The sequence below is a fragment of the Motacilla alba genome, chromosome 4A (genome assembly GCF_015832195.1).
Source record: "Motacilla alba alba isolate MOTALB_02 chromosome 4A, Motacilla_alba_V1.0_pri, whole genome shotgun sequence".
Lineage (NCBI taxonomy): Eukaryota > Metazoa > Chordata > Aves > Passeriformes > Motacillidae > Motacilla > Motacilla alba.
The window spans coordinates 18,136,518-18,155,813 of record NC_052045.1 but is presented as its reverse complement, the minus strand read 5'-3'; the positions used below and the strand labels follow the sequence as shown (position 1 = coordinate 18,155,813).

General features: G+C 52.7%; 1 protein-coding gene across 4 annotated transcripts in view; it reads right to left on the bottom strand.

Moving 5' to 3' along the window:
* Positions 1-108: 108 nt before the first annotated feature.
* ZMYM3 (zinc finger MYM-type containing 3) overlaps positions 109-19,296 on the bottom strand; it is a 32,784-nt gene continuing 13,596 nt past the window's right edge. For 3 of the 4 annotated variants that reach the window (XM_038164712.1, XM_038164711.1, XM_038164713.1), the window contains exons 6-25: positions 19,076-19,253; positions 18,495-18,707; positions 17,765-17,915; positions 17,112-17,227; positions 13,480-13,566; positions 13,003-13,153; positions 12,249-12,421; positions 11,656-11,821; positions 7,925-7,983; positions 7,208-7,376; positions 6,496-6,611; positions 6,166-6,340; positions 5,467-5,613; positions 4,851-4,954; positions 4,274-4,442; positions 4,001-4,152; positions 3,433-3,547; positions 2,286-2,540; positions 2,084-2,201; positions 109-1,686 (exon numbers count right to left, since the gene is read on the bottom strand). In XM_038164712.1, the coding sequence (XP_038020640.1) occupies positions 1,488-1,686; positions 2,084-2,201; positions 2,286-2,540; positions 3,433-3,547; positions 4,001-4,152; positions 4,274-4,442; positions 4,851-4,954; positions 5,467-5,613; positions 6,166-6,340; positions 6,496-6,611; positions 7,208-7,376; positions 7,925-7,983; positions 11,656-11,821; positions 12,249-12,421; positions 13,003-13,153; positions 13,480-13,566; positions 17,112-17,227; positions 17,765-17,915; positions 18,495-18,707; positions 19,076-19,253 (3,013 nt within the window). In that variant the 3' untranslated portion in view covers positions 109-1,487. The remainder of the gene's footprint in view (positions 1,687-2,083; positions 2,202-2,285; positions 2,541-3,432; positions 3,548-4,000; positions 4,153-4,273; positions 4,443-4,850; positions 4,955-5,466; positions 5,614-6,165; positions 6,341-6,495; positions 6,612-7,207; positions 7,377-7,924; positions 7,984-11,655; positions 11,822-12,248; positions 12,422-13,002; positions 13,154-13,479; positions 13,567-17,111; positions 17,228-17,764; positions 17,916-18,494; positions 18,708-19,075; positions 19,254-19,296) is intronic. The other variant, XM_038164714.1, reaches the window with a different exon arrangement.

Here is a 19,296-nt window from a genome sequence, read left to right as displayed (position 1 = left end):
GCATTGCTCTCCAACTGCTCCATCCTACGGACACACTGCGTGGCCAGGGCAGGGCCACTGCTGGGTTGGGTGGGGCTGCAGCACTGTGGGCCGAGGGCAGGGCAGGGACAGGCAGGGCATGCCATGCTGGCACCAGTGGGCACTGGGGCAGAGGCCATCACCACATGCCAGAGCTGGCAGGACAGCAGGGCACAGGCAAGGTAGGAAGTGCAGGGAGCACAGGCTGGGATGGACAGGAGGGAGGTGCACAGCAGCACAGGGACACTGGCCCTGTTCCCCTACAATGCTCACCCTGCCCAGGGGGAAAACCAAGGGGCTGCCAAAGTTTTCCACATCTTTATTTGAAATGAATGGTTTCCAGAGACACAGGGTTAGTCCTACTGCCCTGGCATCACTACAACAAGACTGGTGAGCAGCTCACTCTCCACATGGACACAGAGAACAGATGGCCCCAGGCCAGGGCCCAGAACAATATATACAGGCTCAACAGGAGACCCATGTACAGCTCAAGAAAACTGACCAGAACACGAGAAAGGGCAGGAGGCAGCACAGAGTGGCACAGCTGGAGCCAGACTTGCCCTGGGCAGGGTGGTGGCAGCCTATGGCTGTGGGAGGGAGGGGGAGGCCAGGCAGGGCTGCCTTCTTCTGCCAGCAAATGCCTGGGCCTCTGGCTGGAGCAGAGGTTTCCACTGATGGCACCTTGCACAGGGGAGGGTCCTTACACCAAGACAGGGAACAGTGGGGAGAGAGGGGCAGCACTAGTACAGGCCCATCTCCATCAGTTTTCAGCAGAAAACACTGATCAAGGAGAGGGAGGCATCCTGGCTGCACGCAAGGGAGGTATCCATGTGGCAAGGCCAGATCTCTGTCCACGACTTCCAGTGTGAGCTCCATCCACTCTCTGCAACCAACCCAAATCTCTCCCACCCTGGGACAAAAGTTCTCCCCCTGACCCAACAGTTCTCAGGCTGTCTGTGGCCCATGTCCACTGGCTTGAAAAGACAATCCTGCCCCAGCAGCAGAGCTACTGCTCCTGCCTTGATACCTCCAGCCTTGTGAGGGAATGCTAAAGGAAAAGGGAAGTAAAAGCTTTGGGGGCCACTGGTCCAATGGGGCAATGTGTTTTGTGCAATTCCTGCCCTCGGGCATGGGGAGAGAGGGGCAGTGGCAGGGCTGGGGGTAGGGGAGGGACAGGGCTGGGCAAGGGGAGCTGCACCAGGGACTCTGCCACTCCTGTGCATGGGAATGGACCCTGGGGAAGATGGCTCACCCAGCAGCCAAAACTGGAGACAGAGCCGAGTGTGGGGGCCACGTACATAGGGGATGCCTGTAACGAGCAGGATGGGAGGTCCAAGTCTGGTAATGATGCAGGGACAGCACTGCTGCAGCACCATCCCTCCTATGCTGCATGCCCCTGCCCTGCAATGGGAAGCAGCAAGATGAGGTGTCCAGGGCTGGAGTGCAGCCAGTCCAGCAGCACCTCTGCCTTAGTCCATGTCGTCCTCCAGGCTGCTGAGCCGACTGTGCTCCTCGTAGATCTCCCTGACGGCCAGGATGCGGTTCAGCATGCTCTCCAGCATGCTCCGGTCCATGGGGATCACCGAGTACCAGAGCGGGGACTCGGCGATGCACGACCGCTCGGGCTGCAGGTAGAACACGTCGCTGCGGTTCCGCAGGCTCTCGGGACTGTGGAGAGACAGGAGGGTCAGACCTGGGATACCAGCTTCAGGGGCTCAGACAGCCTGGCCTGATGTGTTTAGCAAAGGGTGTTCACAGTCTCTCATCGTTCAGTAGGATAAGGACACAAACTCAGCCTACACTCCTTGTTCAAGGCCAAAACCCCTAATCACCCAAGCACTGGACTCTTACTGCACATTCCTGCCAGTCTGGAGAACGGCAGGAAGTGGAAGAGGCCAGAGAGAAGCATTCTCTCCAACTTGGTCTAGTGAAGCAGCACAGAGCCTGGACAAGACTGCATGCTCTGTACAAATGTCTGGAGAGCAGCAGTCACTCCACAGGGTTCCATCAAAACTAAGAAGTGGCCCCAAAATGGCACATGCCTCTTCTCCAGAGAAAGCCTCACCATTTGGAGAGATAAAACTCATAAAACTTGACTGGGCATCGGAGGGGATTCATCCTGTTCTCCCGCTGCTCCAGCATCGGTACCTCCTCCTCACGCTTCCGTTTTCCAGAGCCGCCATCTGCAGAGAGGGAGAGAGCTGGATCATGGCTGGATCAAGATGGGGAATGCAGGGGGAGGAACAGAGATGTTCCCCCAGACCCACCTCGGCTCTTCTTCTGCTTGGCAGGAGCGTAGTAGCGGATGCTCACCACCTTTGTCATGCCACGGGCTGTGGTGCACTTGCGGGACTGGCGCACCACGTTGGTGAAGGAGAGCTGCATGTGCTCCTCTGCTGTCTGCAGCCCGAAGAACTTCGTGTTGAAGAACATGAGGGTGTTGAGAAGCACAAAGGGTGAGTAAACACCCAGCTGTTTGCACTCCCAGAGGTGCTCCTCCTCAACACGGGAGAAAACTGTGTCTGCAACACACAGAGAGAGAACCAGGTCACATCAGCAGTGGCTTTGTGGCAATCCCCTCACCCTGCCTCTGCAAGCTCACTGCAAAAGACTGATGCTTCACAGCATTTCTTTTTCCACAAGGTTATTTCTCCTGAGCCATGAGCAGAGCTACAGCTCTGCCCAGGCATAAGCCTCCCCAGATCACAGCCAAACCACAGGTGAGAACCCAAATCAATCCTAACTGTTCATCACTACAGATGGCCAAAAAGTGAACTCCAGGTCAGGGCTACACCACACGCAGTGAGAGATTAGGGAAAAGCAGCAGGCAGGAGAGATCTGGCCAGCTCCTGCCTAGATACACAGATCTGGAGTCAAGTGGCTCTGCCTGGGACAGCCAATCTGCTGAGATGAGGCTGGATCTATGAAATAACTACTGACAAGACACAGCAGGAGAGGCAGCCCAGATCATCATGAAAAGCCTCCACAGAGCTCTCAGTAAGCCTATTCACAAGGCAGCAGCACAGCAACCTTGGCCAAGGCCTAGTACCATGTGCAGGGCTCATCCATGTGCTGGGAACACAAGCACATGCACCAGTGTGCCTCCTGGCTTGGCATCCTCCTTGCTGAAGGGTGGAGACATCATTGTGAAGTGTTGTCAAGATTCAGATTGTCCCAGGATACAAAGCACACGGGCTCTGCTCCCAGCTACCCTGACTGTGGGCAGCAGAAGCTGCCGAAGCGTAAACCACACTGGCTCTGCAGTTGGTTTGGGTCAGTATGACCTCAACACACAGCAGGCCTGTGCTGCCTATGCCAAGGTTGAAGCTGGGGAAGCACAATCAGGCCAGAGGATGCAAGGCTACAAGCACAAACTGGATACATGGGGGCTGAAGGTACTCTGAAGACACGTACTATTTGGTAAGATTGTGGGTTGCCAGCCACTCAGGGATTTGTTCAGCTCCTGCACGAAGGTCAGGTAGTAAAGGTCTGTAAATATATTCACCATACGATTGTTCTCGAGCAGGTACTAGAAAGGACAGAACACACAGTCAAGAGAAACACAGCAGCACCTGGAATGCAAACCCTCCCCAGAGAGCCCAGGGCACATATGCAGAGCACCCCTCCTTGCACCACCTGAGCTGCCGGGCAGACACTTCTGAGAGCTGCAAAGAAAACCCCGGGGCATGACAAAGCAGACTTGGTGCTGAAGAAAGGCCTGAGTTTGGGGACATCCCCCAGGCCTCCTCAGAGATGTGCAAGAAGGGTACCAAGGCTGGGGAATAGATTCCACCCTGCTGTCTGAGCTTGGGAACAAAGACTAAACCAGGTGGGATGCTGTCCAGCGCTGAGGCACTAAAGGAGAGTCCAGCCAGCCTCTCTGGGTCCCCAGAAGACAGAATGAAGGGTACAAGCTCCTCTCACCAGATCTGACCCCCTAGTCTGGCTGTAGAGGACTCGAGGGCAGCAAGGCCTCCCTCACCTGCTGGATGCCAAGGCAGAGGTAATAGATGCTGTCTGGTTCATAGCGCTCCCCATTGGGCCGGGTTATCTCCTTGACAAACTGGGCCAGGCCGTAGTTGAGCTCAGCTGCTGAGCAGGCTAAGATGTCTTCCTTGATCCTCATGGGCTTGGCTGCAGAGACAAGCACAGCAGCCTCAGACAACAGCCTACAAGGTCAGAAACATCTCAACACCACAAGGTCCAGCTTCTGGGAGGTTTCTGGCACTCCACTGCATCCAGACAAGGCACTTACGGCCAAAGCGTAGCTCCTCTCCCTTGCTGGTTTCTCCCCCTGCATACTTGGCTTGTACCCAGGACTTCCAGGCGTTCACACCGTACGAGTAGTTGAGCACTGTACAGCTGGGCTGGCTGCTCATCGAGTCCCGGGAACAGCTTTCAGAGAGCACCAGGCGCTTCTGCCCCTGCAGAGAGGTGTTCTGTGAGACTGGGCACCTACCTGGGACAGGTGCAGGAGTCCTGGCCACCCCGCACACCTGCTGACTGTCAGCTCCCTGCAGTGTGCCATGGCAGCAGGCACCGTTCTGCTGGCAGCAAAGCCAACAAAGCTCATTAGTTAGGAGAGTCACAGGCAGGAAAGAGACCAGCTGTCACATGACTTGTAGCATTCAAAGCTCCTCTGAAGTGACGAGCAAGTATTTTCATTCAAGGAGTGGCCTGCAGGCCAACCATGCCCTGAAAGGAGGGGGCACAACCTCCCCAGCACACCAAAGACTCCGGTACACTTCACCACCTACATCCTAGGTGGCAGCTCCCACTCCAAACCCAAAGGGCTTTAAGCAGGCAGTAGAGAACTGCCACAGAGAACTCACCTTCCGGACAGCTCGAGGCAGATCTTGCTCTGTGGACACATCATCTGGGCCCACCAGCCCACAGTCAAAGAGGAAATCCACACTGGGGTTGATGTCCAGAGGGTCTGAAAGGAAACACAGGCAGAAGGGCTTAGCTGAAACTTCTCATCCTGCCCCCTGTGCTGGCCTGATTTTTACAGCAAAATGAAGAGGGAACACTTCACATCCTCTACCACTGCCTGGCATGAACTTTTAGCCACAGCCCAACAAAGAAAATATGGCTCTGGCAGACAATGCTAAAATTTCTCAGAATAACTAGAACCCCCCATTTTCCTCTCTGACAGTTTTTTGTTTGTTTATTTTTTAAACCTGAGGAACATTCCTCATTCCCTGGTGCCAGGCCAGTACTGTGGACAGCCTTGCACAGGCAGCTCAATTCTGTTGCTTGCTGCTAGCAATTAGTCTGGACAAACAAGCACTCCTTCAGAAGTGGTGGTCTCCCCACCCCTGAGGCAAGCAGTCACCACAGGGCTCTCACACCAGGTCAGTCAGAGGGCACAGGGAGGTAAGTGCACGCAGCTGAGGGCAGTGGAAGGACCCTCAGCAGCCCTGCACACCTGTGTCACCCAGCTCTTACTCTTAGGGAAGTCAGCCTCCAGGTCCTGGCCCGGCTCATCGAGGACATTTGCCATCTTGACAGCCATAGCCAACACATCATCCCGTGCTGGTCCAAACAGATCACAGTCCTCCAGGAGACCCTCTGCACTCTGGTTACTCACCAGGTCTGAAACGAAAAGGTTCATCAGAAACCCAACTTTCTTGATAAGTCTTTTGTCTGTTTTCCCTGTGACAGCTGGAAAACAAAGTCAGGATCCCTGTGCTCAGAGCAGCCCCACGACAATTGAGCTGTTCAGCTTTACCTGGACAGCAAAACATTGAACAGTTGCTGTCTACCCAACCCACAACCCCCATCACTGCCATTCGTAGGAATGCAGCCCCCAAGTAAAAATACCTGCATGAACAGGGCTGCATGCAGCTACCTTTTGTAGCATGGAAGCTGCTTTAGAGAAGAATCTGAACTGCCACCTGAATAAACAGAGAGAGCTACACATGTGCCACAAGACTGTCCCCAAAAGGAACAGTGGCAGACACTGCTCCCTGCTGCAGCTCTTCCCTTCTGGTACCTCCTCAGCAGAAGTTAAGGACTTGCTCTTCCATGCTTCCTTTTCAAAGGCTTTGGGAGAGCCACAATCCCAGCAGGTGTTTTGGCTCCAAGAGATGGCTAACCCTCCTTGATCCCAGCTGTTGGACCAGACCAAGCCATGGCAGAACCTACCACACAGGTCTGAGGAGGCTTTGTCCAGTTCCTCAGCCTCTGCAATCATCTCAGCCATGGCCAGGATGTCAGCCTCTAGGGGATTGGAGGGGATCTTCACCTTCAGTTCCTCAATGGTCTCCACAATCTTCTCTGTGCTCTCCAGTGTGGTGGGCAGGAACATTGGCACAGGCACCTGTGGACAGCAGCACACCAGGCAGAAAACTGACACTCGGTAGACTGACATAAAAGCAGAGGCAGGAGCAGAGCATGAACAGAGAAGCAGGGAGACTTGAGCAAGGCAGGATCACGACAGCAGGAGAACACGAGCAGGTGAAGCGGGTTGCTTACCGGGACAGGCATGGAGAAAGGCACAGGTACTTTCTGGCAGTACATATGCATAGGCACAGGCACGAAGATCGGGACGGGGATTGGCAACACAACCAGCTGGGGCTTCCAGTCAGCCTCTGACAAGAGCAAAAATACATCAGTGACCTTAATCCCAGAAGTTCCTCCACCCAGCTCTGCTGCATGCTGCCATGCCCCCAGCCATCAAGCACCACAGTCCTTCCAGCCACCAGCTCCTAGGATTCAGGGGCAGAGCTGCAATAGCAGCAGGTCAAGCCAGCAACAAGAGAGGCTTGCCTTAGCCAGAAGTACAAATCCTGCTCTTACACAGCCCCGCTAAGAGGTCTAGTTGCCTTGCATATGCTGCAGACCACACACACATGCCCAACAGGAACTAGAGTGAAACCTGTTTAGCAGACAGCCCTCAGACAAGCTAATGATCTCCAGAGGAACAGGAGCTGTCCCACAAGAGGTAAGATTATGCTACAGAGCTCTCTACATCTCTCATTTTTCTGGTGATGGAAATGGGCTCCCTACCCCCAGCCCTGCCATGTGTGCCCTGCACCTGCCCAGAGACTCCTCAGCACAGTTCCAAACACCCAGCCCGCTCTGTGCAGCATTTCAGGCTGGATTCACAGTTAGTCTGGAGCAGGGATGTGCCACTTGTCTTTCCAAAGTGCCCCTGTAATCCTACAGTTAACTCTTGCTTTCCTACCTGTCTGACATCCTTTGGACTTCATTTCAAGCTTGCAGGAGACACCCCGGTTCTGCATCAGCGGTTTACACATGGCAGCTTTGTTTTTCCGAGGGGTGGCTGGAACCAGAGGTGGGGCGGGAGGCGGCACAGCTGGAGACGTTTGGGCTGAGGAGGCCTTTGCTGACAGCTGGGGAAGTGCAGAAAGCAGGAGGTTGGTGTCAACCTAAGGCAGCACAATCTCTTCCCTATTACAGGTGCAGATGGAATGACTCCCAAAGCACCTCCTGGAGCCTGGCAGTCCCTAACACATGGATACTCCCATGGTGAGGCTGTGATGAAGGACAGCCAAGATGTTCCTGGCAGGCAGCAAGCCTGTGTGCTGCCTCTGCTGTGCCAGGAGTCCAGTAATGGTGGCTCCTGTCCCATAGGATAGAGGGGAACAGTGGGACAGCAACTATACCCAGGCACAGGAAAGCACTGTGCAAAGAGAAGCCAGTGCCACAGTGTCAGGATATTCAGGAACTCATAATTGATTCCTGGGGAACAATTATTTTTCCGCCTTGCAGGAAATATGTTGATGCTGCCTCCCTAGGAGTTCTTTTCATCTCCCACTACCCAGACATCTCAAAATGCATTGTTTTGTAAGAATGAAATCTCCCTGAGCAGTGGCAGAACCGTCCTCTCTTTGGGGACAGCCCCTTTGTCTTGCAAACTCCTACCACCAGTGGGTCTTACCATGTTAGTTTCTGCCTTCTGTGTGGAAGGGACAGTTGGTTTTGGCTCTGAAGTCTGACCTGTAAGAGAAAGCAACAACTCTTAAGTCAAGAGCTCCTGGGCCAACATGTCCCACTGCTGGGACTGGAGGTGCAAGCAGCCAGAGAGCAGGGACAGGCTCCCCAGAAACTGCTCCTGGCCATTCCAGGAACAGTTAATGTTTCCACAATCTCTAGCCCTAACACCTCAGAAGACACTACAACTCCAAAATCAAGTTATTCCCATGTGATTTTGTGCTCCCTTACAGTCCACCCCTTCCCCATCACAGCAGGTCAGGAGAAATCCCAGCCCCTTGTAGAGAGAGGAATCCAGGGCTCTAATCCCAGCTCTGCCTATTGGCTTGCTGTACCGAGCCATGGCCCCTCCCTGTGCCTCCATATCCCTGCAACAAATATCTTGGCAAAGTGCTTCGAGATCCCTAGGAAGAAGGTGACAGAGCTGGTAGCAGCATTGTGAGAAATCCCAGAAAGCAGAGAGACAGCTTTGCCCCAGCCCTAGGGATGCAGTCCATTCCCCTAAGGAAAGAGAGGATCACCTGCAGGTGAGAGGCACGCGTGGCAGACGCTGGTCTCAGGTGGTGACACTATCACCCTGCCTTGGATGAGAATTCCAGCTCATGTGCTCTGCAGAAAACCTGCACCCATCTCAAAGGCTGGTGAGCTAACAGAGCACCTTCATCCCAGTCTCCAGTGATCCCTGGTTACCCACGTGACTGGCAAAAAGAACTGCCTTCTACTGGTGGGCCATGCATGAAGGAGACCCCTGCAAGGACAGCAGCAGGTCCCAGCACCCAAAGGCAGTGGCGGGTCCATTCACAACTCCTATACACAGACAGGTCCTTCAGGAAAGACCCAGATTCCGAAAGGTCCAACACAGGGACATTCACACTGTGAAGACTTCCTCTGACTTGAGGAAATGAAGGATAATTCTTGTACAATTTGAGGCCCATCAGGCTCCACTTGCTGACCACCACAGGGGGCAACAGATAAATCCCAGTTGGAGGAAGCTCCCTAGCCTGCAGCTAAGCACTCAGCCACCGGATCTGCAGCAGTCTCAGGGGCGAAGAACTCACCCTGACAACCCAAAGTACATGGGCAACAGGTCCAGGCAGGAAACACCAATGGCCTGAATGAGAAAAGACAATCTATGGCTTATGAGCAGAATTTCTGCTGCAGCAGAATCTAAAGCAAACATGATTGCCCCATTGGCCAATGATTTAGGACTAAAGAAAACAAGATTCTCCTGCCATGTGCTATGTGTCCAGGCTTCCAGGAAAGCTGCAGCTTGCTCTTTATTCTCATCCCAACACCAGCAAGGAGCTGTCAGGGCACTGCCTGCCACAACTGTGATTTCTACCCTCTCCAGCTGGACAGCCCAGTGCAGAGCCAGCTCCTTCTGGAAGCCTTTGGGCACAGTCTTGAAGCAAAGCTCCTCAATCCCACACTAGATGAACTGTTCCCAGCAAGGGAATGTCCACTTGTATGATCAGCTACAAGAACTCTCAGGATCACCAGACTGGTAGCAGCCACTGGATCACAGGAATTAATGGTTTTAGGCAATCACTGGCTGCAAGAAAGTAAGCAAGAATAAACAGCTCTGTCCAAGATGAGCTTGAAATCCAGGTAGTCCCTTGCAAGCTGGCAACACAGCTGTCAGGTCCACAGGAGGCCATGCAGAAGCTGGTCCTCCCAAAATCCCCGGCACAGCACAGCACAGCTGGAAAGCTCTCTGTGTAAGTGGGTCCTGGCTTCAGCATCCTTCCTTTGCAAACTCAATGGTATGCCACAGTCCTGGGGCAAGGATGTCCACAGCTGTCCCACATCTGGCAGGGGACTGGTGTGCCAGAGCATACAGAGGGCCCAATGCAACCAGCAGCAACCACTAAGCACAGCAACTGCTGGGGCAGCCTGGAACTCGTGCTCAGCTGAGCACTGACGACTGATGACAGGCTTTTCCTTGGCTCCCTTTAGTCCTTACAGGTTGCAGCTGTGGCACAGTGAAGAGTGATGCCCCACATACCAAGCAGCAGAGTTCTGGGGGGCCACCAGAGATGTGGTGGAGGAGGCCTGAGACGCCTGTGGTTGGTGGTGGTGGTGGTGAAGGTACTTCTCAGTCTTGTGGTCCATGGCTCCAAGGAGACAATGGCTGAACAGTGTGAAACATGCTGCAGGCAGAGCTTGCCCACTGTACCCGTCCCAAAAGCCATGTTACAGATCTCTCAAAAGCAACATGCTTTGACAGCAGAGGACAAATGAACAGCATGGCTAGGGCTGTAGAATCACTTGGTGAGCTACAGGAACCAGCATGTCACACACTTCTTCCTCCCTTGGGCAGCAGAGCACTGTAAATCAAGCAGAATTCCCATGGGCAGCCTTGTGCCAGCAGAAACCAACAGCTCCTTTTCCAGGTCACTCCACTGTGCTGCCACTTGAGCTGTCACCTCACACAGCCTGTTATGGAACGTGGCTCTTGGAAGGCAGGTTGGGCTTCCCCTAGTTGGGGGAACTCTGCTGCTTCTGGCAGAGCTGCTCTGCTTTGCTGCCTAAGCAGCAACAACATGTGGAGCTTCCCCTGTCCTATGATCAGTGCACTACAGTCAGGGGAGGAACCTCAAGAGTTTGGAGATGGAGGATGAGGTCTCTCATGCGAAGGTCCTTCTTGGTTTCCCCTCCTTGGCACACCCTAGCCAGGGTTTTACACGTCATGAAATCCCAGAGAGGCCAGCAAAGCCCTGAACCTGTAATGCAGGAGTGTGTTGAAGCTTGATGCACTGAAGCAAGTCCCACCATAAGCTGCAAGCACTTTAACTATATCCCCAGGTCACCCAGGAGATCGTGGCCTACAAAAGACCAAGCAGAATGAGACTGCAGGTGTCCGAGGGCCAAGCGGTGTCTTGTCACTGTCACTAGGAGCACCTTCCATCCTGAGGGATCCCAAAGCACTTTGCAATCTTCCATAAGGAACTGGCTCGAGTTAATGATAGGAAATGAGGCAACAGGCAGTGAAAATCTCCTCTCCAGCTGGTACTCCATGGATGCAGAATGGGGTTATCTGGGACACAGGGTTGGCAACTCCCCAAAGCTGCAGTGAACTTTGGGTAAGTGGTAGGACTCCAACCTAACATCGCAAGACACAGTGCCTCCAGCAGCTCAGTGCTCCCTCAAGACCATTCTGGGTTCAGCTCTGGCTGAAGGAGAGCCCACCTACAGCATCACCAGCACCACTTCCTGCAGCACCCTTCTTTGTCCTTGAATGTTTCCCATCCAAGCACTGACCTGGCCCAATCCAGATTAGTTTATGAGATCTGAGAAGGTCACAGCTCGGAGGTGGTGTGAGGCTGCAGGTGGATTGTCATGCCAAACCACGCTGTCCCCTAACCCTGTAAATCGAGCTCTCCGCTGGCAACTTGAGGATGTTAAATCCCTGAGTATCCTCGCTAAGAGTGTGAGCTACAGGCAGCACGCTGGCACCGGCTCCTCCCGTCTGGGCCCTGTGTGTCATAGAACCATAGATGTTAGAGATGGAGAAGCCCATTAGGTCCCACTCCGTCCTTTCCCCCCCAGGGGCCAGTGCAGGATTGTTCCCTAGCGTCTCCTCCAGTCCCAGGCAGGCAGATTCCACCCCCTGCTGTTGAGTCTTCCCTGTGTCTCTCAGACTGAGCTATGCAGGTTCCCTCCCTCCCTCCTACTCACTGTTCAGCAGGCTCTCGGGCCCCTTCTGCGTGTCCAGGTTGGGCTGGTTCTGTTGATTGTAAAATCGCAGCAGACACTGCTGGTTGCAGAAGTGTTTGATTTGCCCCCGCCAGTGGATGGTTTCCAGCAGCTTCCCCTGACGCTTGCAGGCATGGCACCGAGCTGCCTAAAGCCCGCATCAGCAGGAGAGAAACAACGAGTAACTAACCACACCCCCTCCGAGTGCAACACAACTCTCCAGTGAAAGGCGCACATCGCAAGGTGCAGTGAGCTTCCCCACAGCAGTGCCCTGCCAGTGCCAGCCAGGGACTCCAGCGGTGCGAACTTCTCACAGCAGCACTGGCCACGGATCCAGCACTGCGAGCTTCCTCAGTGCAGTGCTCTGTCTGGCAGGATCAGCTGGGGACTCCAGCTACGTGAGCTTCCCCGTAGCAGTGTCCCGTCATTGCCAGGCAGGACTCCAGCAGTGCCAGGTTCTCCGCAGCAGTGCCAGCCAGACTCCAACAGTGCGAACTTCCTCAGTGCAATGCCCACTTATCTGGGTGCCGTGCCCACCACAGCACTTAGCACAAGCTGCCGGTGCCAATACTGACCTTGAAGTACCAGAGCAAGTATTTGCTTTTGCAGTCTTCACTACAGAAGTCCCAGGTGCTGCCCTCCAGCTGCTCGGTGACCGCCCGCTGGCAGGTCTGAGAACAGTAGGTGCAGGTGATGCAGCACAGGCCCAGGTTCTTGGTGAAATCCTGTTTGTAAAGAAGCACACACCCTGCGGAGAAACAATAGGAGTGAAACCTTCCCAGGATGAACTGGGGGCCACCCTGACCCAAACATGACCAGAATCCAGGTCTGCGGAGACAACAGAGCACACGCAACACACTGTAGGGAACAATCCAGCACTGGCCCCTAGGGCTGGGATAAGATGGGACCTCACGGGGACTTGCCATCTCTCACCTCCATGCTTCTAGGAAGAGTCTGACTCCAACCTCCTGTGTGCAGGAACCCAGCAGGCAGGGCAAGGCCAGGTCAGGCCAGCCCAGACGCAAGAGCGTAGAAGTGCATGATGACAGGAGGAGCGGAGCTGCCACCTGCTGTCTCCCCAGCCCCCAGAGAGAGAAAAGCTGTGAGAAGGCCCTCCCCAAGGACACAATGAACGGTAAAGATCTTGCCCTAGGGCCTGGCTGGACAGCAAGCCATCCCCACAACAGTCCTCCCTTCACTGCATGGCAAGGCTCTTGCCCCAGGGCCTGGCTAAGACAATCTCCCCTCTGTTCCTCTCCACGCTCTCTTCTCCTCCCCCAGCATGGGCTGGCATGGGGGCTCTGCCTCTCCCATGCCTTCCCCAAGTACCTTCGCTGCAGAAGTTCTTCTCCACTCCAGAGAAACGGATCTTCTCATGCAGCAGCTTCTCCTGCTTGCAGTGTTCACACTGAGACACCACCCCACGCAGCCGCTTGAAGTCCTCGCAGCAGTCCTTGCAGCAGAACTGATACACCTTGTCCTGCCAAAGAGACCACAGCCAGGTCAGCCAGGCTGGCAGGAGGTTCTCACACTTCTCAGGGAAACAAGAGAAAGACTACAGGGCTGAGTTAAGTCCCCAGCTCTCCTGGCACAGGATTTGGCATGAGTGGCCTCCTCCTGCTCTTCTGGCACCCTGCTGAACATCAGGAGTGCAGCACTCAGCAGTCTCCAGGCACATCTCTGCAGCTAAGGCGTTCAGAGGACTGGCAGAGGAGGAGCTCTGCTTAGAGCAGGGAGAGGAAGTACCCCAGAGGTTCTCAGCAGTGTTGGCCTCCACCTCAGCATCCCCCCGGGGGAAATCCTCACCTGCCAGTCTAGGATCTCCGGCTTCCCGCTGAACAGATTGTGACAGTAATGGCAGTTGAGGTGGATCCCACCTTCCGGGCTGGTGCGCTGCAGGAGACAGAGACAGCTCATGGGGGGAGAGCAGCTGGAGGGCAGTAGGAACCTGCCTCACACTGCCACCACTGCCACGTCCTTCATGGCCTGCAGCCTGTCTGGCCCCCTCGGACCTGCTGCCACTGTGGGGACTTGGTCAGTCCCTCACATCACGTCTCAAGCTCCTGAAGAGATGATTCTTGAGAGCAATTTCACTTTGCTGCCAGTGTGCTGGGTCCAGCTCTTCTAAGGAAGGCAGACTTTCAAGCTGCCATGCCACTGGATTTGAAAGCTTAAATGAGGGCTCAGCTACCTCTTCTGAGGATTTCTCTAAAAGTTCTTGAAGCACAGGTGCCTGATTTCTATTTTTAAGATAATGCAACTTAAGAATTCAAGCAGCCTCTCATCCCATTTTCTGCTAGATTAATCTGCTAGATTAAACAGCATTTGGTGTCCTGTCCACAATGCATTTAGTATTTGGTTTCTTATCCACAGGGATATATTTATCAATAAAGTCATTCCTGGTTTTCTTTCTGATAACTTCCGATAAGACATTCTGCAAGTGCCTCTGTACAAGCATTTTTCAAGCCCAAATTTAACCCTTTCGGGTTTTTCTTCAGAATACTTCCAATTTTTTCTTCAGCATTGAAAATGCAGTGAACACTGGAGAACATCCTTCCTAGATGTGCATCATTCTAGGCAGCTCTTTTGCTCCCTGGCCCTCAAACGTTAACTCTATGTTTGCCTGCTTGTACTTGCAATAAATTAATCGTTCCCTGTGTGGCTGTAAACTGAGATGCTCATACTGAATCGTTTATCTGCTGTAATTCCATGGCCTTTTCAAAATCCTTACTTTTCAGCATTTGCATCTCCGCACTCCCTGAGTAAGGCTGACACAGGATCTTGCACTGGAATTGTGTTTAAGCACACATTAGGAGGAACCAGCCTTGTCAATCAATCCAATTGCTTTGCTTTCTGTGACCACCCTGAATGCAGCATGGGCTAACACTCCACCAGTTTTGTTTCATCTGCTAAATTTCATCATGCCTACTTTGACTTTACTGCCAAATAAATGAAGTAGATGAAGATGTTGAAGTCCTTGGGCTTAACAATGATCCCCAAGAAGCCATTTTGAAACATTATCTTCAGTGTTTTTTCTTTGACAAGTGTGTTCTGAGATCTGCCAGCAAGACAGTTCCTAACCCAGGTGATGCATGGGTTTACTTATATGTTTACAATGCTGATTTTATATGGTAATAATTCAAGTTAGATGAATTCATGAAGTCCCAGTTGGAAAAAGTTGCAACCATTTCTAAAATGGGTAGAAAGGAGGACCCTGCAAACAACTGAACTGTGCAGTGCCTGTGACGATCATGGAACAGATCCTTCCAGAAGCTGTGCTGAGGCACATGGAGCACAGGAGGTGCCAACATAGCCAGCACAGGGCACCAAGGGAAAGTCCTGCCTGAGCAACCTAGCTGTCTCCTCAGTGGAGTGACTACACCAGTGGAGAAGCAAAGAGCTATGGGTGTCAATTCTCTGGACTTCTGTAAAGCCTCTGGCACCATTCCCCACAACATCCTTCTCTCTAAACTGGTGAAAGATGATTTGATGGCTGGACTGTTTGTGGATGAGGAATTTGGTTGGGTGGTTGCATCCAGAAGGTAGTGGCCAAAAGTTCAATGTCCAGAGGGACATCAGTGACAAGTGGTGACCCTCAGGGACCTGTCCTGGGACCAGGACAGTTTCGTGTCTTCATTAAGGACACAGGGGATTGAGAGCACTGTCAGCAAGTTGGCAGATGACACCAAGCTGAGTCGTTCAGTTGAAATGCCTGAGGGACAGAGTGACACCAGAGGGACCTGGACAAGCTCCGGCAGCGGCCCATGGGAATCCCATGAGGTTCAACAAGGCCAAGTACAAGGTGCTGCACCTGGGGCAGGGCAAGGCCAGTATTGATCCGGGATGGGGGATGAACAGAGGGAGAGCAGCCCTGCTGAGGACTTGGAGGTGTTGGGGGAAGAGAGGCTGGATATGAGCTGGCAACACGAGCTCCCAGCCCAGAAAGCCAAGTGCGTCCTGGGCTGCCCAAAAAGCAGCATGAGCAGCAGGTCAAGGAAGGGGATTCTGCCCCTCTGCTCCACTCTGGTCTGACCCCACCTGCAGCGCTGCCTCCAGCTCTGGGGTCCTCAGCACAGGAAGGACATGGAGCTGTTGGAGCAAGGCCAGAGGAGGCCATAAAGATGACCAGAGGGTTGGAACAGTTCTCCCGTCAAGAAAGGCTGAGAGTTGGGATTATTCAGCTTGGTGATGGCTCTGGGGAGACCTTATGGTGGCCTTTCAATACTTAAAAGGAGGCTTGTAAGCAAGATGGGGACACACACTTCAGCAGAGCCTGTTGCAATAGGACAAGAGTAATAGTTTTAACCTAAAAGAGAGCATAGTGAGATTAACTAATTTTTTTACAACGTAGGTGGTGAAACACTGGCACAGGTAGGTGCCCTAACACTGGAAATATTCAAGATCAGATTGGACAGGGCTCTGAGTAGCCTGATCTCGTTAAAGATGTCCCTGCTCACTGCAGGGGAGGCTGGACCAGATGACATCTAAAGGTCCCTTTCAACCCAAACTGTTCTATGATTCTAATCTTATGAAGTCTACAATGCTAAAAGCTCTATAGCTACACTACTCACACTGTTTGTGACCTCAGTTAAGGATTACATCAAGGATTTATAAAAAAACCCAAACAAAAAACCAGAAAGAAATAAAAAGAAACCCACCAAAAAAAAAAACCCCAACCAACCAAATGCCTCCACCCCACCACCAAAAAAAAAAAAAAAAAAAAAAAAAAGCCCCTAACAAACCAAATCTCAAAATTAAATGCTGCAACTGCTGGTAACTAACTCTTACCTCTAGATTTTCTATGTTTTCTCAGTTGCCCAAGACATGTCCTGGCCTGAGTTTCTCAGGTCCTCCTGGCTGTTACTTTGTTCTTTGACAACTGTACAAAACTAATATTCTTGAAATTGCCTGTGAATACCACAGACATCTCACATACGCTGAAACTTAACATCAGAAGATTAAAAATCACCAGTCAAGCCTTTGAGGATAATTAAACAAGAGGTATCCTGGCCTGTTAGTTGTAAATTTTTAGACAACACATCCTGGAAGACTCATGTTTCTCAGTGACACCAGGCTGAGAGGGCAGCTCTGCCCGTTTCCACCCAGCTATCAGGTGTGCACTCGTGCTTTGCTGGCTTACTTGTGCATTTGCTTGTGCTCTCATAAGGCCACTCTATCTCAAACCACTCATGCAGCACAGCTCTGGGCATAACCTGATAGACAGGAGTGAATTACAGCCCACCTTATCCCAACGGAGGATGGGGGAGATACGGCCAAGACTGGGATTTGAGCAATCACAGTCACTGCAACTCCTGTGCTCCAGAAGAGACTTTCTTAGGAGCCCTCTCTGAGGAGCTCAAGGAAGGTGGAGCCTCTGCTGAGTGTGAAAGGAGGCATAAGCTCCATGGCCCAGCCTAGCATGAAGGATATTTCAGTACCTGGAATTTGGTCCAGCAGCTGGGGCTGCAGAACTGGTAGACAACCCGGTCTGTCTTGTTGTAATAGCAGGGCTCAGATAAACTCTTTCTGCAGAAGCTGCAGGGTCTAGGGGGACCTGATGAAACAGAGGAATTGGTGAGGGCAACAGCACAGGATGTGGAACTGGATTCTGAGGATGGCATGCAAGCTACTCACTCATCCTCAGTCTGTCAAACTATTACCACAAAGCAAGGGACAAGAACAGCAGGAAACTAAGAGCACCAGATTCTGCTAGGACAGAAATGTTTAACAGATGGAGAGCAGAGTGGTTCACAGAAGTGACCCTGGCTCTATAGGAATTTGGACAAAACAGGCTGCAATACTTGTCCCACTCCTGGACACCCCAGTACACCATGTAATGGGAAGGGCAATGCCAGCACAATCCAGCACTACAACTGCTCCCTGCATTCATTCTCAAGAACAGCAATGTACACTACCCTCTATTAAGATGTCTACATGCTGCAAGGGTTCCTCCCTCTGCACTTCTACTTGTCTCACTTGACCCTTCCCCCAGGCTTTTACCTTCCTTTCAGTCCCATCCACAAGCAATAAACAATACCAAGGAAGGAATTAAGTGGAGAGGTGATGATTCCCTCTACACAGGCGCTCTTACCAACTAAGCCTGACTGCTTCACTTTGTGGGAGGTAGTGCAACAAATGGAGCAGAACAGGCCCATCTTGCCACTGCGATCCACGTTGGGCAGCATGTCAAAGTTCTTGCACAGCGTCTTGCACCACATGCAGGGGTAGACCCGAGTGTTCTTCTGCAAACACAGAGCAGAACAGAGCTTCCAGGAGGCCATCACGGCTGGCAAGGTCCAGCTACCACATCCCACCCCACTGCTGTATCCACTTCAGGACTGCTCGCCTGCAGTGACCACCTGATGCCAGGGACAGGCTCACAGTCTGCAGATTCAGGTGGTGGTAATAAAAAACCTGTCTTTGGCACTTCAACTTCTCATTTCAAGGGCAGCCTGGCAGGAACACAGAGTTGGGCAACCCCTCCCAACACAGTTAAGTGAAGATTGATCAGGTGACAAGGAACATACCCAGCCCAGCTTTAGGGAGACATCCAGAAGCCAGTCCTTGCTAACTGAATATACCATCAGTTCTTGGACTTTCTGACCCATGCTTGGGTCCATGGTGGGCCCCATGCAGATAAAATCAATTCTGTTTGCCTGCTTCAGAGTTTCCTCACAGCAACCTTTTAACTGCTTTGTCAGCAATCAAAGACCAAGGGGATTCAAGTAACCCGCTATTTAATAAAATATACTGTGCTACACCAAGCAAAGTTGCTGTGTGCCCACAGAGAACCCCCCAGCCAGGCAGCTGCCCCCACCCACCTTCTTGTAACTGTTGAGACACGCAGAGTTGCAAAAACGTTTTTGCTGGCCTTCATGGAAGAGGTACTCTAGAGGCAAGCCCTTGTTGTAGATATAAAGTCCACAGTTGTCACAGCAGTTTGTTTTCAGCCCCTTGGTGGCCCGGAACTTGGTGAAGCAGGCGTCACTGCAGATGCGGTGAACCACGTTCCCATTGCTGACCTCGTGCTGGATCTGCAGAGACATCGCTGCTGTCACTCCCCAAATCACCACAGGCCTCCTTCCAATGCAGCCGTACCAATACAAGCACAGCCCTTGGGATAACAGGCACTAAAACTCTGGCAAGTGCCATACTGGAAGCTGGTGTGGACTCAGGGTGGCCTCCTTTGCCAAAAGTCAGAGGAGCAACTGGGAGAGCAGAGTGGCAGGAAGCAGTGAGCCTCAGGGCAAGGAAAAGCTTGAGAGTGAGCCTAAGCCAGCTCAGGGGCTGAGGCCTCACATCACAGGAAAACCTGGCAAATGCTCTGGTCTTGATCAAGACTAAGTGCTGCAAGTCCAAAGCACTTCCTCCAGGACATGGGAAGGACAAGGGATTTGTTTACCTCGCCAGGTTTGTGGCAAACACTGCAGCGGCTGGTGTCCGAGGCATCTGCAGACTGAGGTGCTGGTCTGTGCTGCTGGGCCTCGTAGAGGGAAAGGCAGACAGAGGTGCAGAACTCATGGAAAGAGCCACCCGAACCAATCTGGGCAACCACAGAGTCCTTGGTGTTCCAGATCTCCCTGGGGATCAGGAGGGGATGGGTTAGTGCAGGGACATGTGTCC